Source organism: Schistocerca gregaria, chromosome 3 (assembly GCF_023897955.1).
Source record: "Schistocerca gregaria isolate iqSchGreg1 chromosome 3, iqSchGreg1.2, whole genome shotgun sequence".
Taxonomy (NCBI): Eukaryota; Metazoa; Arthropoda; class Insecta; order Orthoptera; family Acrididae; genus Schistocerca; species Schistocerca gregaria.
Genome location: NC_064922.1, coordinates 782,280,723 through 782,303,071, shown reverse-complemented (window position 1 = coordinate 782,303,071; position 22,349 = coordinate 782,280,723). Strand labels below are relative to the sequence as shown.

The following is a 22,349-nucleotide window of genomic DNA, read 5'->3' as shown; positions in this document are numbered from 1 at the left end:
GTAAGAGGAGATAAACATGCACCATGGAAGCTAGGTAGGGAGTTCATCCCCAAATGGCTCACACTGAATGGAATTTTTTTAGAAATGGAGGTCAAACCCCAATGGGACCACAAACGCTGAAAAGGAGATGGAAACAGAAAACTAAATAATAGCCAGGAGGATAGCCAGGTCGACATGAAGTCCACTAACAGGGAAAAGAGAGGTTACGGATAAAGTATCAAGGAGAGGGAGGAAGAGGAACAGCAATGGTAATGCAGCCTTCTAAGGACGAAAAGAGGGCTGCAATAGCTCGAGGCCCTGTGCACGCCACAAATGTACCCACAAGAGAACTGTGGGTCCCCTGGGCTGAGGAAGATGGGAAAGTGGTCACTATCACACAAGTTATTGTGGGCTCTCCAGTGGACAGATGGTAGAAGTCCTGGACTGCAGATGGATGAATGAATGGCCGAGTATGTACCATGAGCCACACTGAAATGTATGGGGCCCCAGTATGTAAGAGGGAGAGGGAGAGGGAGAGGTCAAGCTGAGACAGGAAAGGTTCGACATATTTGATTGGGTGGGAGAACTAACAGAAAGGTAGAATGAATTGCTCAATACTGGGACTCACAAGAGAACCTCCCCATCGCACTCCCCTCAGATTTAGTTATAAGGTGGCACATTGGATAGGCCTTGAAAAACTAAACAAAGATCAATCGAGAAAAAAAGGAAGAATTTGTGTGGAACCATTAAAAACATAAGCTAACTATACAAACTGAGTAGTCCATGCGCATGATAGGCAACATCAAGGATAGTCTGAGCCTAGGAGCGCCGTGGTCCCGTGTTTAGCGTGAGCAGCTGCGTAAGATGAGGTCCTTGGTTCAAGTCTTCCCTCGAGTGAAAAGTTTACTTAATTTATTTTCGCAAAGTTATGATCTGTCCGTCCGTTTATTGACGTCTCTATTCACTGTAATAAGTTTAATGTCTGTTTTACGACAGCACCGCAAAACCGTGCGATTAATGGACGAAAGCACGTGCCTCTCCAATGGCAACCGAAAACATTTGATCGCAAGGTCATAGGTCAACCGATTCCTCCACAGGAAAACACGTCTGATATATTCTATACGCCACTGGTGACGGCATGTGCGTCACATGACAGGAATATGCTATCGACCCACCTAACTTGTACACTTGGCGAATGTGTAAAAAGATTCTTCTACCATGCCCGATTTAGGTTTTCTTGTGGATGTGATAATCACTCCCAAAGAAGTGATGAAAACAAGTTTGTCACAAACTGCAACAAATGAAAGAAAGTTTCACAGTCGCACAGTTTTGCTTTTGCTCTGTTAAAACATAGGTTTTTAACGTTTTCAAATCTTTCCATGTGTAGACAGTCAAATCCTGCATACGTCCAAGAAAATCTGAATATATCCTGGAATTTTGGAGAGCGAAGTTGATTGTGTGTGAGTGCCTGAACTTTGATAATTGTCTGAAAATAAAATAAAGTTTTCACTCGAGTGAAGACTTGAACCAGGGACCTCTCGTTCCGCAGCTGCTCACGCTAACCACAGGACCATGGCGCTCCGGAGCTCACACTGTCCTTGATGTTGCCTATCATGCTGATGGACTACTCAGTTTGAATATTTTGCTTATTTTTTCATAGATCCACACAACTACTTCCTGTTTTCTCAGTTGATCTGTGTTCAGTTTTTCAAGGCCTATCCAGTGTGCCAACTGATAACTGAATATGAGGGGGCTGCGATGGGGAGGTTCTCTTGTCAGTCCCAGTACTGAGCAATTCATTCTACCTTTCTGTTAGTTCTCCCACCCAATCAAATGTTTCCTCCTCATCCGAAAGGACGAGATGGCACTTCCTTTCAGCAGCCACCATCTCAGGCACCGACTCGCTCGGATTATTGTAGTGGAGCCACAAATCCATCTTATGGAAGTAATCTACAAGATACTGATTATAAGAAACAATAATATACCTGTACTGAATTTACCTGCAGCAAGGTACTGACTATACGTACCTATGAAAAAAATAAGTTCATACCAGATGGAAGTGATAAGTCCTAGTTGTTATTTTTGGTGCATACTCCTGCTAGATTCTCATCCTCCTCTTGCTCCATAGCAGCATCTGCAACAATGAATATATGCTTCACAACTGGAAAGATGTCTGACAGCAATATATTAGGAATGTACTTACGTTATTGCTGTATTTCTGCCTCCAACAGCCACACAGTGTCGTTTAGATGCCGCTCTAATGCTGCAAAAGGAAGATCAAAAATTTTCTTGTTGTTATTTCAATACAAGAGCTGTTTCCTGAACATGTAAAATATGGCAGTTTGGAGTTGTACTTACAGGATGATAGAACAACCCCCTCAGCTTTCTGGCGACTTTCAGCTTCTAGCTAATATTCTAATTCAACCAATATTTGGAGAACGAGCGCTGAAATATCAAGAAAAAGAACTTACCACTTATTACGAAAAGTAACACAATCTCTAAAAAAAACTGAATACTTCGCTAGGAAATTTTGTAACTGTCGCAATTTGAGTTCAATTTCTTTTCATAAACGCTTACATGGCAATTACCCCTAGTTTGGCCATTTCCCATCACCACTTGCACTGGCATCGTTACTAAGTGGCCATTTCATATTTTGAGAATCGTACGGACACATCCAATCGCTGCCAAAGACTGATTATGGTTGTAGCGGGGGTTGGGATTTGTATACCTTCAGACTCCACCCTTTATTTTCAAGAGGATCAATAGGAACTCAGAATACCATACCAGCTGGTTATAACTTCCCTTCTTTTTCTTGAAGCAGGCTGAAGTAGGCTTGCTGCATGCATCTGAGGAACAGAACGCTGCAATGGAAGAGGAAAAAAAAATTGAGACAATCAGATAGCGGATCCTTCTGAAAAGATCTTTTGCTTACTGCTGACTGACTGCACGTGGCTGGAAAAATAGATGCATCTGCTATCTTTAGAAAAATACGCTTTGTTCATTCTGCACTCCCAGTGCCAGCTGCAACCCTTGGAATATATGTTGTTCGTTAGGGCACAGCTGTTGGAAGAAGACGCTGACCTTCGAAGACGAACCTATTGTTAGTGGTAGAAGCCCATTGCCACATGTCTTGCGAATGGTGGCTTACGAAAGTATCCTCTGCTGAGTTATTGGCATGCTGGGTGCTCTGCATCACCCTCTGAGGTACAGCCTGGTGGGAAGGGAAGGCAGGGAGGCTGCCAATGTGGGCAAGGGAGGTAACGCAGTGTGTGTGATCGCCCTAGGCAGGTGTTCAACATACCTCACTGGAGAGTTACGAGGGCGCAGTGCACCATGTGCAGCAGCAAACGCAGTGTGGAACAGAAGCAGAGGGCGAGCAGAGATAGAACGAAGCAGACCACTAGGAGAAACGGGGGAAGGGTGACATGCAGCTAGTGGGGTCTGCGCCATTATAAGACCTATTCACTCACAAACGCTAGTGCTGCGCAGTTACAGTCAGTGAGCTGCTTTCTCGGCACACTCCTGCGTGGCAGCACACCACTGACTATCTTAATGTGTTTGTGATCACACCTGATCGGAAGTTTAAACAAGAGTATCCCCGTCCTACGAAATGCAAATTATGTCCTCTGCAGTGCATAATTCCCCAGTTTCCCTCCGTCTGACTTTTTTTTCGATTTCTGTCACCAATCCCCATTTTATTAACAATTTCCTTTAGTATTACATCCTTGTAATTGACAATTTAATTTTACAGCGAAAATCAAAAAATCCCGCCAAAATCAAAAACTCCCGCCAAAATCAAAAAACTCCCGCCAAAATCAAAAAACTCCCGCCAAAATCAAAAAACTCCCGCCAAAATCAAAAAACTCCCGCCAAAATCAAAAAACTCCCGCCAAAATCAAAAAACTCCCGCCAAAATCAAAAAACTCCCGCCAAAATCAAAAAACTCCCGCCAAAATCAAAAAACTCCCGCCAAAATCAAAAAACTCCCGCCAAAATCAAAAAACTCCCGCCAAAATCAAAAAACTCCCGCCAAAATCAAAAAACTCCCGCCAAAATCAAAAAACTCCCGCCAAAATAAAAAACTCCCGCCAAAATAAAAAACTCCCGCCAAAATAAAAAACTCCCGCCAAAATCAAAAACTCCCGCCAAAATCAAAAACTCCCGCCAAAATCAAAAACTCCCGCCAAAATCAAAAAACTCCCGCCAAAATCAAAAAACTCCCGCCAAAATCAAAAAACTCCCGCCAAAATCAAAAAACTCCCGCCAAAATCAAAAAACTCCCGCCAAAATCAAAAAACTCCCGCCAAAATCAAAAAACTCCCGCCAAAATCAAAAAACTCCCGCCAAAATAAAAAACTCCCGCCAAAATAAAAAACTCCCGCCAAAATAAAAAACTCCCGCCAAAATAAAAAACTCCCGCCAAAATAAACTCCCGCCAAAATAAAAAACTCCCGCCAAAATAAAAAACTCCCGCCAAAATAAAAAACTCCCGCCAAAATAAAAAACTCCCGCCAAAATAAAAAACTCCCGCCAAAATCCAAATTTCCCGGCAAAAGCATAGCTGTGGGAGTGCGAGGGTGGCGTGAGGTGGGATGGAATGGGGTGGGGTGGGATTGAATGCGGAGGGGAGGGGGTGCGGACCCACTTACTTGCTGGGGAAAACATGAAGAGGTAGGGATAATTAATTGATCAATTAATTGGGCTCAGAACCCCCTCACCCTGTTACTCATGAAGTTGTGCGTGGAGCACAGTTGCATGTTTATGGGCGTGCAGTATGTGCAAGAGGCGTAGCAGCACATTCGTGATTCTGGAATGATCAGTAGGTATCCGTGAAGCGAAATTATCTTTTGCATTGTAAGTTTTTTGGAACAAATTGTGGAAATCGAAGAACATTGTACACTGTGGCACTGCAGTGGTTTGCTCTTTCCTGATTTAGTTTACCGCAGTCTTCCTAAATAATTTCAGGAAAATTCTGGAATGGTTGCTTCAAGAGCGCAGTGGAGCATGTGCCCTATCCTCGCTAAAGTGTACTTACGTATTCTGTATGAGCGTATATTTTCGTTGTATTACGATATACGCTGTATCATTATTTAATGTTCCATAAATGTAAGGACAATGAAACTTTAACGCATTAAGTTAAAGACTTTCATTTGAGTGAGTATATCACGTAAAAGTGTGATATACAAAAACACATTTTTTCATATTTTAACACTTGTGTATTGTGAAATACTTGCCTCCTGACTAGACATTTCCTCGAAACTAGCTACGGAAAATTCATACAAGAAAACTGTGGCTGGCTGCAATTGTTACACACACTAAACGAGTTTATATTACCTATGTATTACTACTAGCCCCCTCTGTCGCTACCTCGTTCTTCACTAATTGTAGCTATCGTGACATTCTGGGAAGGAGAAATAAAAAAATTATTAACGGCCTCGAGGGACGGTGAAAAAGCATTATCTGTTTCCAGAAGTTATTTGCATATTACCATCTCCCGCGATGTAGTGGCACGAATACCTAACTCCTCTGTCACGCTAAGACTGAGTAATAGTGTGCCGTTTCTTCTGTAGTACTATATTGATGACAGTTTTCGAATACATTAATTGTTTTCATTATATCTAACACCCCGAATGCCACGTTAAACATGGAGAAGTACTGACGGCTGTCAGTCGCCTGCTTAACAGTGTGTAGGATCTCCTGGAGTTCTACATTTTAGTCTGAGAATTCATCTGGGTATAGTATCCCGTACCCGCTATCAGGGGAACCGCCGAGCAGTCTACGCTTTTCGTGGATTCTATTTGATTCCAAACAAGTGAGAAATAATGATGCTACGTCAAAATGTCTAGGCATCAATCCGAGGTTTTTCATATTCATTTGAATGTTGAGGTATTTCTGTAGTCATCCCCTAACAAATATTTCTTTATATGTAACCGGAAGTGAAATAATTTCCACAAATTTAGCTTCAAAGTCTTAAGATAACGAAATATTTTCATGCCCTATTGCACTCACGTACGGGCTGAATTTCCAGAAACTCTGCAACTAAACTAGAAATTCAATTCCAATTTTCATAGATGTAGACTTATAAATTCTTTAATAGTTCTTTAGTAATTACTTCCAAATGACTCACTATTTTGCCCTCTGAGTGCACGAATTTCCGAAAATGGTGAAACACGCAATTTTTATTATCTGACAAACCGAATACCAGTTTGCGTAGTTCTACCTTCAGAATTCCCTTAATAGCGACGTACTTTCAAAAAGCCTCTCATCCCCTATTTCACCCATTTAGGAGTGGCATTTTGGACGATCCCTTCTGGAACGTTGCCTACACTAGAAGACCCACATCTTTTCCCAATTTCTATCAACTGTTTCTGCTGGACGTTTGAGTCAGTCAGAATGTTACCTTTCATATACAGAGATTATCCACAAACAAATCTGGAATATGCATGCAGCTAAAGGCAACACAAACTGAATAAAGGGGAATATTCGATGCCAGCCGTCGCTTTCAGTCGTGACCTAAAAAACTGGCAACAAACGTCTCTAAGAGTATATCGGCTTACGTCGTCATGTCACTATCAAATGGTTCAAATGGCTCTGAGAACTATGGGACTAACACCTGAGGTCATCAGTCCCCTAGAACTTAGAAGTACTTAAAACCAACTAACCTAAGGACATCACACACACCCATGACCGAGGCAGGATTCGAACCTGAGACCGTAGCGGTCGCGCGGTTCCAGACTGTAGCGCCCAGAACCGCTCGACCACTCCAGCCGGCATGTCGCTATCGATATGGTGAATGTAATTGGAACTACTGACTGCCTTCGGAGAGCCAGTCCTGACAAAACTCTACCATCTGGTGAGCAAGATGTATGAGACAGGCGAAAAACCCTCAGACTTCAAAAAGAATATAATAGTTCTAATCCCAAAGAAAGCAGTTTAATAAGTCACAGCTCCAAAATACTAGCGCAAAATCTTTACAGACGTATGGAAAAACTGGTAGAAGCCGACCTCGGTGAAGATCAGTTTGGATTCTGCAGAAATGTTGGAACACGTGAGGCAATACTGACCCTACGACTTATCTTAGAAAATAGATAAAGGAAAGACAAACCTAAATTTCTAGCATTTGTAGACTTAGAGATAGCATTTGACAGTGTTGACTGGAATACTCTCTTTCAAATTCTAAAGGTGGCACCGGTAAAATAAAGGGAGCGAAAGGCTGTTTACAATTTGTACAGAAACCAGATGGCAATTATAAGAGTCGAGGGGTATGAAAGGGAAGCAGCGGTTGGGAAAGGAGTGAGACAGGGTTGTAGCCTGTCCCCGATGTTATTCAATCTCTATATTGAGCAAGCAGTAAAGGAAGCAAAAGAAAAATTCGGAGTAGGTATTAAAAGCGATGGAGAAGAAATAAAAACTGAGGTTCGCCGAAGACATTGTAATTCTGTCAGGGACAGCAAAGGACTTGGAAGAGCAGTTGAACGGAATAGAGATCGTCTTGAAAGGAGGATATAAGATGAACATCAACAAAAACAAAACGAGGATAATGGAATGAAGTCGAATTAAATCGGGTGATGCTGAGGGAATTAGATTAGGAAATGAGACACTTAAAGTAGTAAAGGAGTTTTGCTATTTGGGGAGACAAATAACTGATGATGGTCGGATATAAAATGTAGACTGACAATGGGAAGGAAAGCGTTTCTGAAGAAGAGAAATTTGTTAACATCGAGTATAGATTTAAGTGTCAGGAAGTCGTTTCTGAAAGTATTTGTATGGAGTGTAGCCATGTATGGAAGTGAAACATGGACGATAAATAGTTTGAACAAGAAGAGAATAGAAGCTTTCGAAATGTGGTGCTACAGAAGAACGCTGAAGATTAGATGGGTAGATCACATAACTAATGAGGAGGTATTGAATAGGATTGGAGAGAAGAGGAGTTTGTGGCACAACTTGACTAGAAGAAGGGATCGGTTGGTAGGACATGTTCTGAGTCATCAAGGGATCACTAATTTAGCATTAGAGGGCAGCGTGGAGGGTAAAAATCGTAGAGGGAGACCAAGAGATGAATTCACTAAGCAGATTCAGAAGGATGTAGGTTGCAGTAGGTACTGGGAGATCAAGAAACTTGCACAGGATACGGTAGCATGGAGAGCTGCATCAAACCAGTCTCAGGACTGAAGACCACAACAACAACAAGAACACGAACAACAACAACAACACGAACAACAACAACAACACGAACAACAACAACACGAACAACAACAACAACAACACGAACAACAACAACAACACTTACAAATATCAGCTGAATATTCAACATACTGACGTCGAAAGAATCAAAGATATCTGTGAAACCAATTTTATAACTAAACTCTGTAGAACGGAATATGAAACAGAAAATTCAGGAAAGGAAATCGCGAAAAGCCCCCACCACTTCAAAACATTCAAATGGTTCTGAGCACTATGGGACTTAGGGCTGAAGTCATCAGTCCCCTAGAACATAGAACTACTTAAACCTAACTAACCTAAGGACATCACACACGTCCATGCCCGAGGCAGGATTCGAACCGGTTCTGATACTGAACAAATTGTGTAAGCGGTGGTTAATAATGAAATGAACGTTACGACGTTCTCACGTGAATCATCTTTCCTGCCGACGACCTGCTCCTGATCCATAACATAGGGAAACATTTCTGTGAGACTTTCTTGCATTCACAGGGCAGGATTTGCACCTGGTGATCAAAACTAGAACTAATTTTTTCCAACGTAAATCTGTTTAACATTTTAACTCATTAAAATGTCTACGTAGTTGCTCTACGATACTATAATAACAGCCCACACGACTTCTTGAGTAGCTGCACTTCAGTTCTAACTACACGGTGCATTCTACCCACATCCTCCAGAAAAACATCAAACACCGATTTTATGGCTTCATATTTCTCAAGACATATGACTGCAGCTACGAAATGCTCCTTTTCCCCACCAAATAATACTTCAGCCCCAAATTCCCTCTGTATCTGTACATTACGATGTTCTTTTTCTCTAAATTTATCAATGGTTCACGACTAAATGCATAAACCCAGATTCATCTCCTTGTAACTAGCCCACCAATCTGATACTGATCCATCCGCTGAAGTGTTTTCATCGATTGTAACGATGTGCAGTCGTCTAGACCTGAAACGACTGCATCCCATACCGATGTTCCAACAATATCATGCTCTCTCACTTTTTATTTTGCAAGTTGTGATCATCAATTCCTATAACCCCCAGCCCACAAATTCTGCCTCTTTTCACGTTAAAATCTGAACAAATTTCCCGGCGAGGTGAAACCCAACAGGTAACTGTTTTGCGAACTCACTTTCTTGGACAGAAAGCCAAATATGAGAGCTTCAAGTCAGCAAGTAACAAAATTGTTTTTATGGATAGCTTTGATTTCTCGAACCAACTCCCAAAAGGAATAGACCACCAAACACGATTTTTCGAACACTGCCACATACATGAATCACTGAGGACTTTCTTGGAAATCGTTGATAATTTCATATCACAGACACTATATGCACAATAGTTACGAGGCTGCGCTTTCTGCCAAACCTAATATTCATCGGATCATTCAGTTCATCCAATTTCGAAACACTCAAGCTAACGTGAGAAACTTTCGTTTCACCGCTTCCGCTTTTTTTCCTACAATCAAAATCATGAGCAGAACTAGGCTCAACAACTGCCTCCCTACTTCGCGATGCTACTAATAAATGAAAAACTCTTAAGAATGTCACTTGTAAGTAAAGGGCTTCAAAGGGCTTCCGTTACTGATAATCAAAGACTAAAAAGTTACGTTCTCTGTAAACCAAACATAACTATCGAGAGAATAACGCTACACAGAAATTTTATTCAAAGTAGACACCAAAATTTGACGTCATAACAGCTATTAGGTCACTGGTCGAAGCCGAAACAATATTCCTCCAACACCACGCATACTACCTATACGGTTGCTACCGGTTACTGAATTGTAGTGTACAATGTCATGTAACGAAACAGGTTTTTCAAAGAAAGTCATTACCATTGTTCCAACAGATTGTAAAAAAAGAAAATTGCTGTAGATTTAATATACCGGTTTGATGAAGGTTAAGCCGAAATGTATTATATTAAAGTACAGCGACGCATGCTGCTTTGTTAGAAGCTCCCATTCACAAACTATAATGAGTTTTAAAATATTCGTTAGAGTAACAAACCCTTTCCGCCCCGTAATATAGTATTTCTTTTGCCAATGTCCTGTCTTCGTGTTGCCGATTTTATGATTACTTAGATCCGGATACACTAAGCCCAAAAGCAATCACAATAGAGGTGCTAAGATATTGAAAATTTCGAAATAGCTGCTTTCGCATTTTAGCTACTTTCGTATTTTTACGCAGGAAGATTTTTTACATTTTTACGTAGTATGACTTAGGCTTACGTGACATTCGAAGTTACCACTCAGACATTACTATTACTTTCTGCTTAGCAGCCACGAACGTACTTCTAAAGTAAAAAAATTATTTTGCAATATTACCACATCCAGTACAGGAATTGAAAACTTTCCGTTGACGTTCTTGACTAATACCATATAAATTAATAGAGTTTGAAATCAATTATGAAATCCAAAACTTTTTCCTGGTGTAAAGAATTATTATCCCTTTATTCGAACGTGGAAATCGTTAGAGTGCCTTATGATGTCAGACTTACACCTTACCTTACCTTTCCTTTCCACAGCGTTCCGCGTCGCCGGTAAGAGTGAGCCAGCTAACGTGACAGTAGCGCCCTCTTTCCTGGCGGCCATTTCGCTTAAGGCCCCTAAATACGCACCAATTTATCGGCCAACCGACCAATTTCTCGGCAGCTTATACACTTCCCAACCGACTGCACTCAGCAATTATAGCGCCGCTGTTTTGTTGGGGTTTGTGTTAAGTTCGTTGAGTTCATATTCTACGAGATACCAATTAGGTTTACGCAGAAGCAAAAATTGGGTTTTGCCTTTTTTTTTTCTGCAAGTAACACGGCTAAAAAAAGCCGAGAGAAAACTGAGGGTAAAGAAATAGCTAAAGCAAAGAAAGAAATTCACCCATGTCCTATTACTCAAGGAACTGGGAGCCTACGATTTTCTGAATTATCTAAGAATGAATGAGACATGCATTTGGGAACTGCTGAACATCATGAAAACGGTTGTGATGAAACAGAATACAGTCTTGAGGCAGGCTATTAGTTACATTACAGTTTCTAGTCATTGCCAAAAGTTAAGAAAAACCTCAAATTCAGTGCTGTTGTATCCCCATAACTGTGTTCTACAATGATTCCTGAAACCTGCACCTTGATTCATAGTTGCCTGAGGAAATACGTCAAGGTAAAGCAAAATAATTACAAATAAAATATGTTCGCGTAAACCTACCTAATCTATTTGCGAGATCTGTTCAAAAAATTCCGGAACTTTGTCCACAAAGTTTTTCTGCGCTTGTCTTTTACTTATTGAGTACGGCCTCTTTCGAAATACTATACTTCACAATTGATACACCGCTCCCAACACCGTTTCCAATTCCGGAAGCAGTCTTGGTGACACCTCTTCTTTGATCGCGCGAAGAGCCGTCCGCGAATTTTCTTCCATCTCGTCTACCGTTGCAAATCTTCGTCCTTTCAACGGGGTTTTAAACTTCGGAAATAAAAAAAAAAGTCAGCAGGGGCCAGGTCTGGGGAGTACAGAGGATGAGCCAGCACAGTGCTTTCGTTTTTTGTGCAATAGTCACGCACCAACAGGGATGAACGTGCAAGTACGTTATCGTGATACAAGAGTCGTGAATTGTCTCGCCACATTTCAGATTGTTCCCTTCTCACTTTTTCACGCAGGCGATAGTACCATCGATAAAAAGTTTGTGTTTGTCCCTGTGGCACGAGTTAACGATGAATTAATCCTTCAAAGTTAAAGAATACTATTAGTATCGCTTTGAAATTTGAGCTGACCTGACGAGTTTTCTTTGTCCTCTGAGAACATTTACCGAGCCACTGTGGAGATTGAACCTTAGTCTCAAAATCATAACCGTAGACCCACGTCTTATCACCATTTATGATTCTCTTAAGAAACATCTCGTTCTCATTTCCGCCATCTGAAAGCTCTTCACAGGTTTGCGAGGCGAAGGTCTTTCTGGGCTTGACTCATGAGCCGTGGGACGAACTTACGCCAACAAGATACATTTCAAGATGCTGGGTCAGGATTTCATGACATGATGATGATGAAGATGATGTCCCATACTCCGAGGATCGTAGGGGACAATATTCGATTTGCACACACAATTTCGTTGACGTTCCTGTCAAGATCGTCATCGGTAGGCGTCGAAGTGTGTCCGGCCATTCTTAACTTCCGTCCGGCCAATTTTAAACAGCGTAAACCGTTCGTAACACAGAGCATGGCTTTAGCACTCGTCACCGTAGGCTTCCTGTAGCATTTAGTGCGTCTCTATAAAGGTTTTCTTGACTTCCACGCAAACTTTAGTGCAGACGAATGCTCCTGTAACTATGCCATCTCGAAATTCGCGAACTGTGCGACACAACGTTCTACTCAATACAGTTCTGAATAATAACCGACAGACATACTCGTACAACAATGAACCTTCGCTCTGCTGCACATTAAACACTGGCCTTGTTCAGGGATACGAACCGCATTTCACTCCAATAGACCACTGGCGCGAAATTACAAATATTCTGGAATTTTTTGAACAGATCTCGTATGTATGTGGGTGAAAAGATGCCCCTGTAAGTTTAAGAAACTCATTTCATATTAGAAGAAGAAAGACTGCAAATGGTGGTTGTGCACATAATCTAATATACACAGCAACAGGTTAAAAGGAAATGAAGGTTTTAGAGATTGCTAACTATTACAAAAAAAAGGCCAATCTTTGCTTCTTTATAGCAGCAGGCTTAGATATAGCCCAGACTTTTTGTAAAACTTACAAGAATGAAGTAAATGTATTTCGGCACAACAGCACTACACACGGCACAGTTTGTTGGTTGGAGGGTGTGGGGTGCGTGGAGAACCGGCTGTCGGGTGGTCCTATTCAACTGCCATCCGTACAACAAATGTTGAGCGGTCGGTTGGCTTAATCGCCTACACACGTCCAGCTTGTCGGTCGCTCGGTCGGTTGGCGCGTGTATAGGGACCTTTATCATTACATTGACTTTCGGTATTATCAAGGTATCATTATTGTTTACGTGCAGACGATCAGTACTTTGTTACTGTGAAATAGCATTACCTAAAGCAAACACTTTATTTTTATGTTACTTCTTACACCAAATAGTACGCACTGCGCGACAGCAGCGCGCCCTGGTGTTCACATCATGTTCTACAGGCTTCGCTGTCTATAAGGTTGAAGGTAAGCAAGATTAGCTTTGTAGTCTTGTCGTGGAACGTCACCAGTTAAGTAGTGCATTTAAGCCGTTATTCAAACCTGTGGGTTGTTTACTGTTTCAGTCGTTGTGTATTTTTTTTTTACTGATATAAATTAAAGCGAAGACTTAATTTTTGTAATATTGTTTATTTGCAGTTATTCGAAAATGAGTAAAACAAGCTTAGTTGAGCCTGCAGCTGTGGAAGAGAAAGTTAATCCTGCTGTGAACCCAGAGGCCTCTGACTCTCAAGAGGAGCTGGTCCGAAATGTCGTTCCGCAAGAGGTGGTAGGAGAGTCCTTCAAAACATTGCAGTTACTGAAGGGATGGCCTCTTGTATTGTTAATTTTCAACAAGGGAGAAGAAACTTATAAATCTGTGAAGCATAGCACTAAAGTAACTGAAATTGGCTTCAATATTTCCGAGAAAGTGGCGACAGCTGTCAAAAATTGGTCTGGCAATATAATCAAAAAAATCGAGCCAGTGTTGAAGCTGGTAGATAATCCAGCGAGCGAAGGTCTGGAGCGATTGGAGAAAAGCTTCCCTGTTGTCAAAGAATCACCCGAGAAGGTAAGTGTGCGACCAGACAGAAGTAAGTATAAGACCTGATAGAAATTTACGTTTTAATTATGTTTCAGATCTACGATAGCGTCGTTGTTCGAATAGCGAGTTTCATTAGCCCAGCAGTAAATACAGCGGTCATGGTAACTGAGGTTGGGCGGAAGCAAGTGAAAAGAACTACAAAAATTGTAGTTAAATCCTCTCGCAAGGTGATTGCGATGGTGGAAAACCGGTTAGAGAGATTCGAGCAATACATGGCTGGAACGAGGATGGAGATCGGTAAGGTTTGAAAATTCCTCTGATATTAACCCAGTCTCAATGAAGTTTCTACCTTTAATTCTAGAACCAAAATTTTTTTTTAACTTCACCCAGTATTACACACTTAATCTCCTGGAAATACTGAGCTAGTATTTTCATTTGGAACTTCTTGAATGGTGTGTTCCAGTAGCATTCTCACACTTTGCTCTGTCGCTTTAAACTCCTACGGTTGACAGTGTTAAAGTACTGTCACATTATCACGATTGCATTGGAACATTACCAGATCTTGCGTTCATTGAATGCCTTTGGAGGATAACTAAATTTGTCAAATTGGTAAGATTAACGCATTCAAATAGTCTACTTAAAGTGGGTATGACCATGGAATAAAAATTTTGTTTTAGTAAGTAAAATTCTATGTACGTCTTCGTAGGAAGAATAAATTTTAAGGTCGGTATTTTTTTTCTCTACTTAAACTCTATCCAGTTAACCAGATTCATGTACAGCCTCCATTACAGGCTCCTGGTATGCCACTTACCCCTGTGGTGTATCTAAATTTCCTCTCACACATATCCCCCCCCCCCCAAAAAAAAAAGATTGCCACGTGTGCTTCCATTAAATACTTGTCAATTCTCCGAGAATACAGGAAATTTAACGTTTAACAACTAAGGATTGTTGAAAGTTTAATACGTTCTTTGAACTTCAATTGACCCTCGAATCATTAGAGTAATATGGTGGAACGGTAAGCAAGGAATAAAATTCATGAAGTTTAAATCTGTTCTTAAGGCTTCGGTCGTTAAGAGGCTAGCGGCCGCGGATTCGTGGGTGGTAGCGACACACTTTCTCTTCAACGTAGGAAAGTTAGTAACGCCGTTATGTTCTTGTACTTCTGAAAGTTGTTGCTCGCTTGGTTCTCTCACTTTCTTCTAAAATCACTTAACGAAAAATAACTGAGAGAAGGCAAACAGTGCCTTCACTTTCCATTTTTTAAATTTGTTGACTCGGTACACAGTCAGGAGCAAGTGCTCCTATGTCGATCCTTTAAAGCTTCGTTTGTTACTTGAAATTTCAACCGAGGCGCCTCGCATAGACTAAAGCACCTGAATAGCAGAAACGTTCAGTTGTACCTTCATGCTGTAATGATCGCAGTACGTTACATGGCGGAATTGTCGGGTGACTAAAACACGTACTATAGTACGTTATGGGCATACACCTTTAAAAAGGGGGCGTTGTAAACTGAGGTTAAATCAATGAACTTACCTCCTTGACCGAAATCATTCGGTATGTGGGTGTCCCTCTGTGGGTAGCCCAGTCACCAAAATTCTGGTGACTTTAACCCTCTGTGTCCAAACCGGCGAATAGTTTTTTTTTTTTAGATCGAATGTTGCATACTGTGAACTAAACGTAAAGAACCTCTCCAAGTATTCCAGAAATCGAATACTTCTTACGGCTCGACATGTTTAAAGGTCGATTGCATTTGGGTTTTAGACTGTCAAGCGTACCATCAAGCACCCGTGCAGTAAGTGAACACAATACTGCAAGCTGACAAAGACCCGTGGAATCGATTTGGTATTGCCGCAGCAATGACATTAGAACGTTACTTCAATTTTTACTTGGCCTGTTCAATTACGAATAGAGCACCTATGAAACAATTGTTAAAACTCTGGTTAACATTTCAATCGAGTTCTGACGCAGTGAGCGTACATTATTTGAGGAGTGACTCGTAGTTTCACTAACATGGCGCCTTCGAATTCTCAACGCACCAATGTTAGTGAGACTTGCTGGAAGTCCATGTGTAAGATTCTCAATCCGTATCTGAATATATTTCACCAAGATGAGCTACAAAACCCATAGCAGTGCAATGCGTTTTTCGCTTCGTATTGGGATAACTAACGAAATTACTGCTACTTAACAGTAGTTACGATACTTGCAACTGGCAAGCGTAATCGCTGAGATTTCAGCGTACTTCAGTAACTCAGAGACAAAGAATTGTAACATCAGTTTCAGGACAGTCCCTATTACCTAATACCTTATCTCTGCATTGCATAAGCAAGCTGTTGTAGTTTACACACAATTCACCTTTCTCAAGAAAATTCAATCACGTCGTTAAATCTCCAGAATCGGTTAACTTGGCAAGTATACTTGTTTCCAGCTTCCATGGGATTGAAGATTGCTTTCGGACTTAGTAATAAACTATCAAAACATGTACATAGCTTGAGAATCAAGTGTACTTAAACTTCTAAACGCACCTGTGATAACCCGAAAGGTGATTCAGTAATAGGTTTCTCAACCGTAATCTCGTATGAACCGCATAACTAGGCCAGTATCTGCGGAAAAGTAAAGAAAATGTCTGTCGGGTCATGAAAGCCCCGTTCATATTTTCTCTTCCTGTTGCCTCCCCTCCCGCCCTCATTCTCATTACCACTTCGTTGCTTGGCTCTCCTCCCCCGCGCCTCATATTACTTCCAGTACTGGCATTTAATTTCCGATTCCAACAACTAAGCTTTTCCTGCTATAGCTACTACTGTTGCCACTAGTTCACTAATTTTTTCTATTCATGTGATGCAATGGAAGTTAACTTTATGTGGAATGAACTTGCCTCTGCAACAGTTTAGTTGTCTGAAGCAGAAAGATATCCTTATCTTATAAACCTTAAGCAAGAAAGGCGTTGGCTCGGAGCCCTTGTACTTCTGCTTCCTGCTTGAAGGTGATTTAGGTAATCTGACATAAATTTTGTACTGGAAGTGGTAGGTAAAAAGCTTTGTGCGTAGACACAAGGTTATTAATTTCAGACAAAAATCTTTAAACTTCTACGTGTTTAGATATGCAGTGGGCTTGCCTGTTAACTAATAGTTAAATGTAGAGTTCGTACACAATACGAGCTTACTACCTATGTAAGGAACTGTAAGAACGTGGCACTGTTGAAGAAATGACACTGTGGCAATGTCTCCTTTAATATAACTATCTCCTAAGCCACATTATAATCCATTTACGGGCACAGAATTAGTAGTGATTGGTTCTGAAATTCCGCACTTCGCCGTGTACAGCGATCAGTTGTTGATTCAGCTGGTTCTTCCGTGATAGCATCGTAAACGCATAACGCTTGCTTTATCTGTATCTTAACTTTAACGTGCTGAGACATGACTTCAGCTCTTGGTCACGTCTATTTTAACAATGTATCTTCATTTCCTTGTAAGTTAGTATAACATGTTTACATTTCACATATTCTCCTTACATAATTCGGCAGTCTTTGACCTGCATTTCAGTGTTCGCGGTCTCGCCTTGTCACGCTTGTGCACACAGTGGTATTTAAATGATTTCACTTACAGTATCGGATAAGCTCATTCCTGTACTACACCTGTCGGTTTGCATGCAGTATTCAGCTCGCTTTAAAGGATACTAACGTGATTACTTAACTCCACTCATGCGCATAAAAGCATCTGGCGCTTTACGCGTATCATACCAAAATGAAGAGGACGTGCATTGCGATTGTCTGACAATCGCTGAGTTCGCATATTCGATGTCAGGTGCACAAGTCAGTAGATTTTATTACAGTAACTAATACTGAGATACAAACGTGCAGTGTGCATGTTCCACTTGGGCATAATAGTACTAATTCCTAATAAGATTTCTTGCGGAAATGAGCCATATGCATTCGGACGGTTAACAGTATCCCTTGAAAATGCGGAACACAGAATCTCACATTACTTTTTTTTTTTTTTTCGTAATACTAGTGTCGATCGTCAAAGCTCATGGCGTTCACATTTGCCACTTGAAGTAAACTTCTGAAACGCTATGATTTTTCCGCAACATAGTTCTCGAGAAGCCACTTCAGCCACTGTAATTTACAAGTTAGATAAATAATTCAAGATAGTGGAGGTTCACTGTAGGCCATTTTGATAATTCCCTCTTTTGTGAAACTTAATTTAAACGTAGATTATAGATGTGATATGGTATAGGTCGTCCTTCGATCCATTGTAGAAGTTGGAAACCCATTCAGTGAATATTCGTTAACATTTTTGTTGAACGCAGTTGGTTTTTATCATCCTGTATTGAAGCATTTCCTTTTATCAATAGTTCAATTTATAAACAATGTTTTGTGAGTAGAATAAAATTTCCAGTGGTAAACTTAACTGCTTTTTCGACGCTATTTTACCAGCTAACTAAATATAGGAAAGCCTTGAACCCCTTCAACTAAATTTAGTTAGTATTGCGATTCTTTTACAGGGAGCGCAGTGGAGCTGACCCTAAAATCATTATTTGCTTATATCATAGCTAGTCTCACAAGAACTCTACATGTCATGTGTGCTGTGACGTCTCTTTACCAGCAGCAGGTCGCAGCTCCAAAGTAGTCAATTCCCTGAAAAACAAGTCCAGAGCGTCGTTGCGAGAAAGTGATAGGGAGACACGATATAGAACACACATCGCAGATTGTTAGAGCCAAAGACTAGAACGATAGGAAAGGAAACGAAAAAACTAAAGATCGAATTGGAAACAGTTAGCTTCAAACATTTAACTGAACAATCTCCATGATTGTAGTTAGTTTTCTGTATTAGACTTCAATAACAGGTAGGAAAGTTACAAACAGCTAAGAAAGAACGTACGGTTAGTTTTCTAAAAGTGTAAGCAGAAATGCGTAATTTCACGTTGAACACTCTACATTAATACTTCAGACGTAGCAAATGGGGCTGTAAGTATTGTCAGGGAATAAGCTGTTACTAAGATAACGCAGCGTTAACATCCTAAGAAATACGAGTTATACATCAGAGTGGTATTAGGATTATAAATTTAAAAGCCGTTATCTTCAATATTAGTCAAAGCACAGAACAGACAACCGAAGTCTTCCAATATGTCGTAACAGCTATGTAAAACGTGAACGATAAACGAGATGTAACGGAGTCTGACAAGCATAGCCCATTAACGTCAGATTTCGCGTAACTATCCTAACGGGTGCGTTCATACTGGATCCCGCATTTAGTTCTTCATTGTCGGGGTGTCAGCACTGACTACACGCAAATACCGCTGCTGTCAGCAACTGTTGTCTGTGGTGACAATGCCTAGAACTTGGAACCCTCGGCACACTTCGGGATCTGTGAATCCCCTAAAGTTCCGAAACGGAGTGTCACATGCGTCTAGCTTAAACTATCGTTCCAAATTCAAAACCCGTTAATTTTCGTCGTACGGCCAGTCACGTCGAATAGCATTCCCATAAACCACTAGAGTACAAATTGCCGCTCCGTAAATACACTGCCCTCCTATATACCTTGCGCACGCAGTTTGTGTACATACACATCGCCATCCCATGACTTTACTTCTACGGAAGTGGCCTCGCAAAGCTGCTCGTGGGTCTAACTAATGAAATCCACTGTTTCAGCTACAGGGCAGTCAGGACAAGAGTCCACTTCGCAAGAGTCGCAAGCGGTGGCCGGCGCTGCGAGCGCTCGTAAGCTGAGAGCAGCGGCAGGCGCCTGTCTGCGCTCGGCGGCGTCGCTGCTCATGTTCTGGCTGGGCGTTTCGTTCTGGGTGCTCGAGCGCCTGCCGCTGTTCGGCCGCTTGCTGTCCGAAATGCCCGCTTCGCCGTCCCTGTCCGGCGGGGTCTCCACGGCCTCGTCGTACTCGTCACTCGCCGACGAGCCGGCGGCTGAGGAAGTCCAGGGCAGCCAGCTGCCGCCACAGATCTCGGAGGCGACACAGTGACCACCTTAAATGCAGTTAATTCAAACAATCCGTTCACTGTTCAATTGTGAAAATGCGCAACTGTTAAGTGTTTTAATGCTTTTAGTAGCTTTTCGTGCTAAAGATGTGTTGTAAAGAGATATTGCTGATAATAAATTTTCAAAGCTAAATTTCAACTGCATTCAATTAATTTAGCATATTGGAAATTGCTATGACCTTTCGTATTCTAAAACGCATGTAGCGGAATAAATGTAACTCAGGTTTTTTTCATAAATATTGATAGTTCATGACCTTTTGAAGGACGAATTGCATTCAGGATTCTAGCATCACCAAATTTGTTAAAACTATAGATCAGTAAATTGCAAAAATCATATCCATGCCTCACTCGCGGATACTAAAATAAGGATTTTTCACCATGAGTCCTGTTTACTACTAGTTATCGAATACAAGTTTTTTCTTTACTTCTGGGCATACACAATTTTTGTGCCTTCTTCATACACGAAAGTAGAAAACCTTTGAGACCCCTCATTTTAGACAATTGTTGGATTGTACAAGGATAGTGGTAAAAGCTATACTGACTTCACTTAAAACATTACTAGGCCATCATAGATGTGGGAATGTTTCTTTTTGAACTGCAAAAGACGTCTTCAGAGGCAACGCGCTTTACATCAGCGGAGGTATCCCGCGTGGGAGAGGAAGCGCTAAAACAAAGTATAACATGTCAAACATTAGTAGCCAGGAAGTTTAGATTGGCATGAACAGGAAGTTTAGATTGGCATGAACAGGAAGTTTAGATTGGCATGAACAGGAAGTTTAGATTGGCATGAACAGGAAGTTTAGATTGGCATGAACAGGAAGTTTAGATTGGCATGAACAGGAAGTTTAGATTGGCATGAACAGGAAGTTTAGATTGGCATGAACAGGAAGTTTAGATTGGCATGAACAGGAAGTTTAGATTGGCATGAACAGGAAGTTTAGATTGGCATGAACAGGAAGTTTAGATTGGCATGAACAGGAAGTTTAGATTGGCATGAACAGGAAGTTTAGATTGGCATGAACAGGAAGTTTAGATTGGCATGAACAGGAAGTTTAGATTGGCATGAACAGGAAGTTTAGATTGGCATGAACAGGAAGTTTAGATTGGCATGAACAGGAAGTTTAGATTGGCATGAACAGGAAGTTTAGATTGGCATGAACAGGAAGTTTAGATTGGCATGAACAGGAAGTTTAGATTGGCATGAACAGGAAGTTTAGATTGGCATGAACACACAACCATTGGAAGATGGGCTAGACAAGCGCAGTAAGTCAGCCGGTAGAGCTGCTAGCCACGTACGGTCTTTCTTGTTACCTGCTGTAAGTAGGCTAAGGTTCTTTTGGTAACGCCACGTAGAGCTTCGAAAATCAGACTGTGCTGTGTGCAGTCTGTGGCTGGTTTGCATTGTTGTTGGCCATTGTAGTGTTGGGCAGCTCGATGTTAACAGCGCGTAGTGTTCCACAGTTGGTGAACCGCCAGCAGTGGTGGATGTGGGGAAAGAGATGGAGTTTTGAAATTTGTAAGACGGGATGTCATGAACTGCTATATACATTATGACTTTCGAACACTATTGAGGTAAATACATTGTTTGTCCTCGATAAAAAATCTTTCATTTGCTAACTGTGCCTGTCGGCAGTTAATGCCTTTCATTTAGCTGGCAGTAGCGGCGCTCGCTGTATAGCAGTAGGTCTAGTAACGAAGATTTTTATGAGGTAAGTGATTTGTGAAAGATACAGGGCCATTCTTTTGTAGGGATTATTGAGTCAGATTGCGTTGCGCTAAAAAATATTGTCAGTTTAAGCACAGTCTTGTATAAATTTTCCAAAGGTGACATTTCACTGCCACTGTAAATATTTCACATTTACTGCACTGCAGCCAAAACACATGAGCGCGCGGCACTAGTAGCGATACTGTATTTCACAGCGCTCCTTTGTGGTACGCTTGGTCCTTAGTTGTGCGAAGGTAGAGCATTCTTAGACGCAAAGCAGCGATGACTTTTGGAGATCTGATATTTGTGAATCGGGCAGAAATTTTCCTAATATTTCATTATGGGGACCAAAACCTGTCTGAAGATACTTTCTTGACTATTCAGATATTTTTGTAGATACCAAGTGCACGCACGGGAATGAACGTTCATCAGAACTACTAATCAAAGGAAATAGTTGTCCCTTAGACAAATACTCATCAGTGTTAACTTCATGTCCTCTTTTCTCCTTAAGTGATAAATAAAACGAATGGTTCAAAAGTCTGTAGTTTATCAGTTGAATTTATTTTTAAGGTCTTACGTTGTACAGTAACTTATTAAAATGACAAGTCACGCTTTTCTTTAAAGTAAACCCCCTTCAATAATGTTTAGTGATGTCTTAAATATTTCGTTGTGTGTACATTGCACCTTACGCTACATACAGCCACACATTGATAAAAAAGGAAAATTTAGTAGTGTAGA

At 41.1% G+C, this 22,349-nt stretch overlaps 1 protein-coding gene and 1 long non-coding RNA gene across 2 annotated transcripts; one reads left to right on the top strand and one right to left on the bottom strand.

Annotated features, from left to right (window-relative positions):
- Positions 1-1,993: 1,993 nt before the first annotated feature.
- Positions 1,994-10,771, bottom strand: LOC126354484 (uncharacterized). The gene is made up of 4 exons (XR_007565334.1): positions 10,705-10,771; positions 2,338-2,424; positions 2,183-2,242; positions 1,994-2,113 (listed from the first exon to the last, which is right to left on the bottom strand). It is a non-coding gene; the product is annotated as an uncharacterized LOC126354484 (long non-coding RNA).
- Positions 10,772-13,382: 2,611 nt separating this feature from the next.
- LOC126354483 (uncharacterized) lies at positions 13,383-20,039 on the top strand. The gene is made up of 4 exons (XM_050004203.1): positions 13,383-13,441; positions 13,536-13,947; positions 14,016-14,217; positions 19,568-20,039. The coding sequence occupies exons 2-4, from the start codon at positions 13,546-13,548 to the stop codon at positions 19,888-19,890; spliced, it is 927 nt and encodes a 308-aa protein (XP_049860160.1). The 5' UTR covers positions 13,383-13,441; positions 13,536-13,545; the 3' UTR covers positions 19,891-20,039.
- Positions 20,040-22,349: the final 2,310 nt, after the last annotated feature.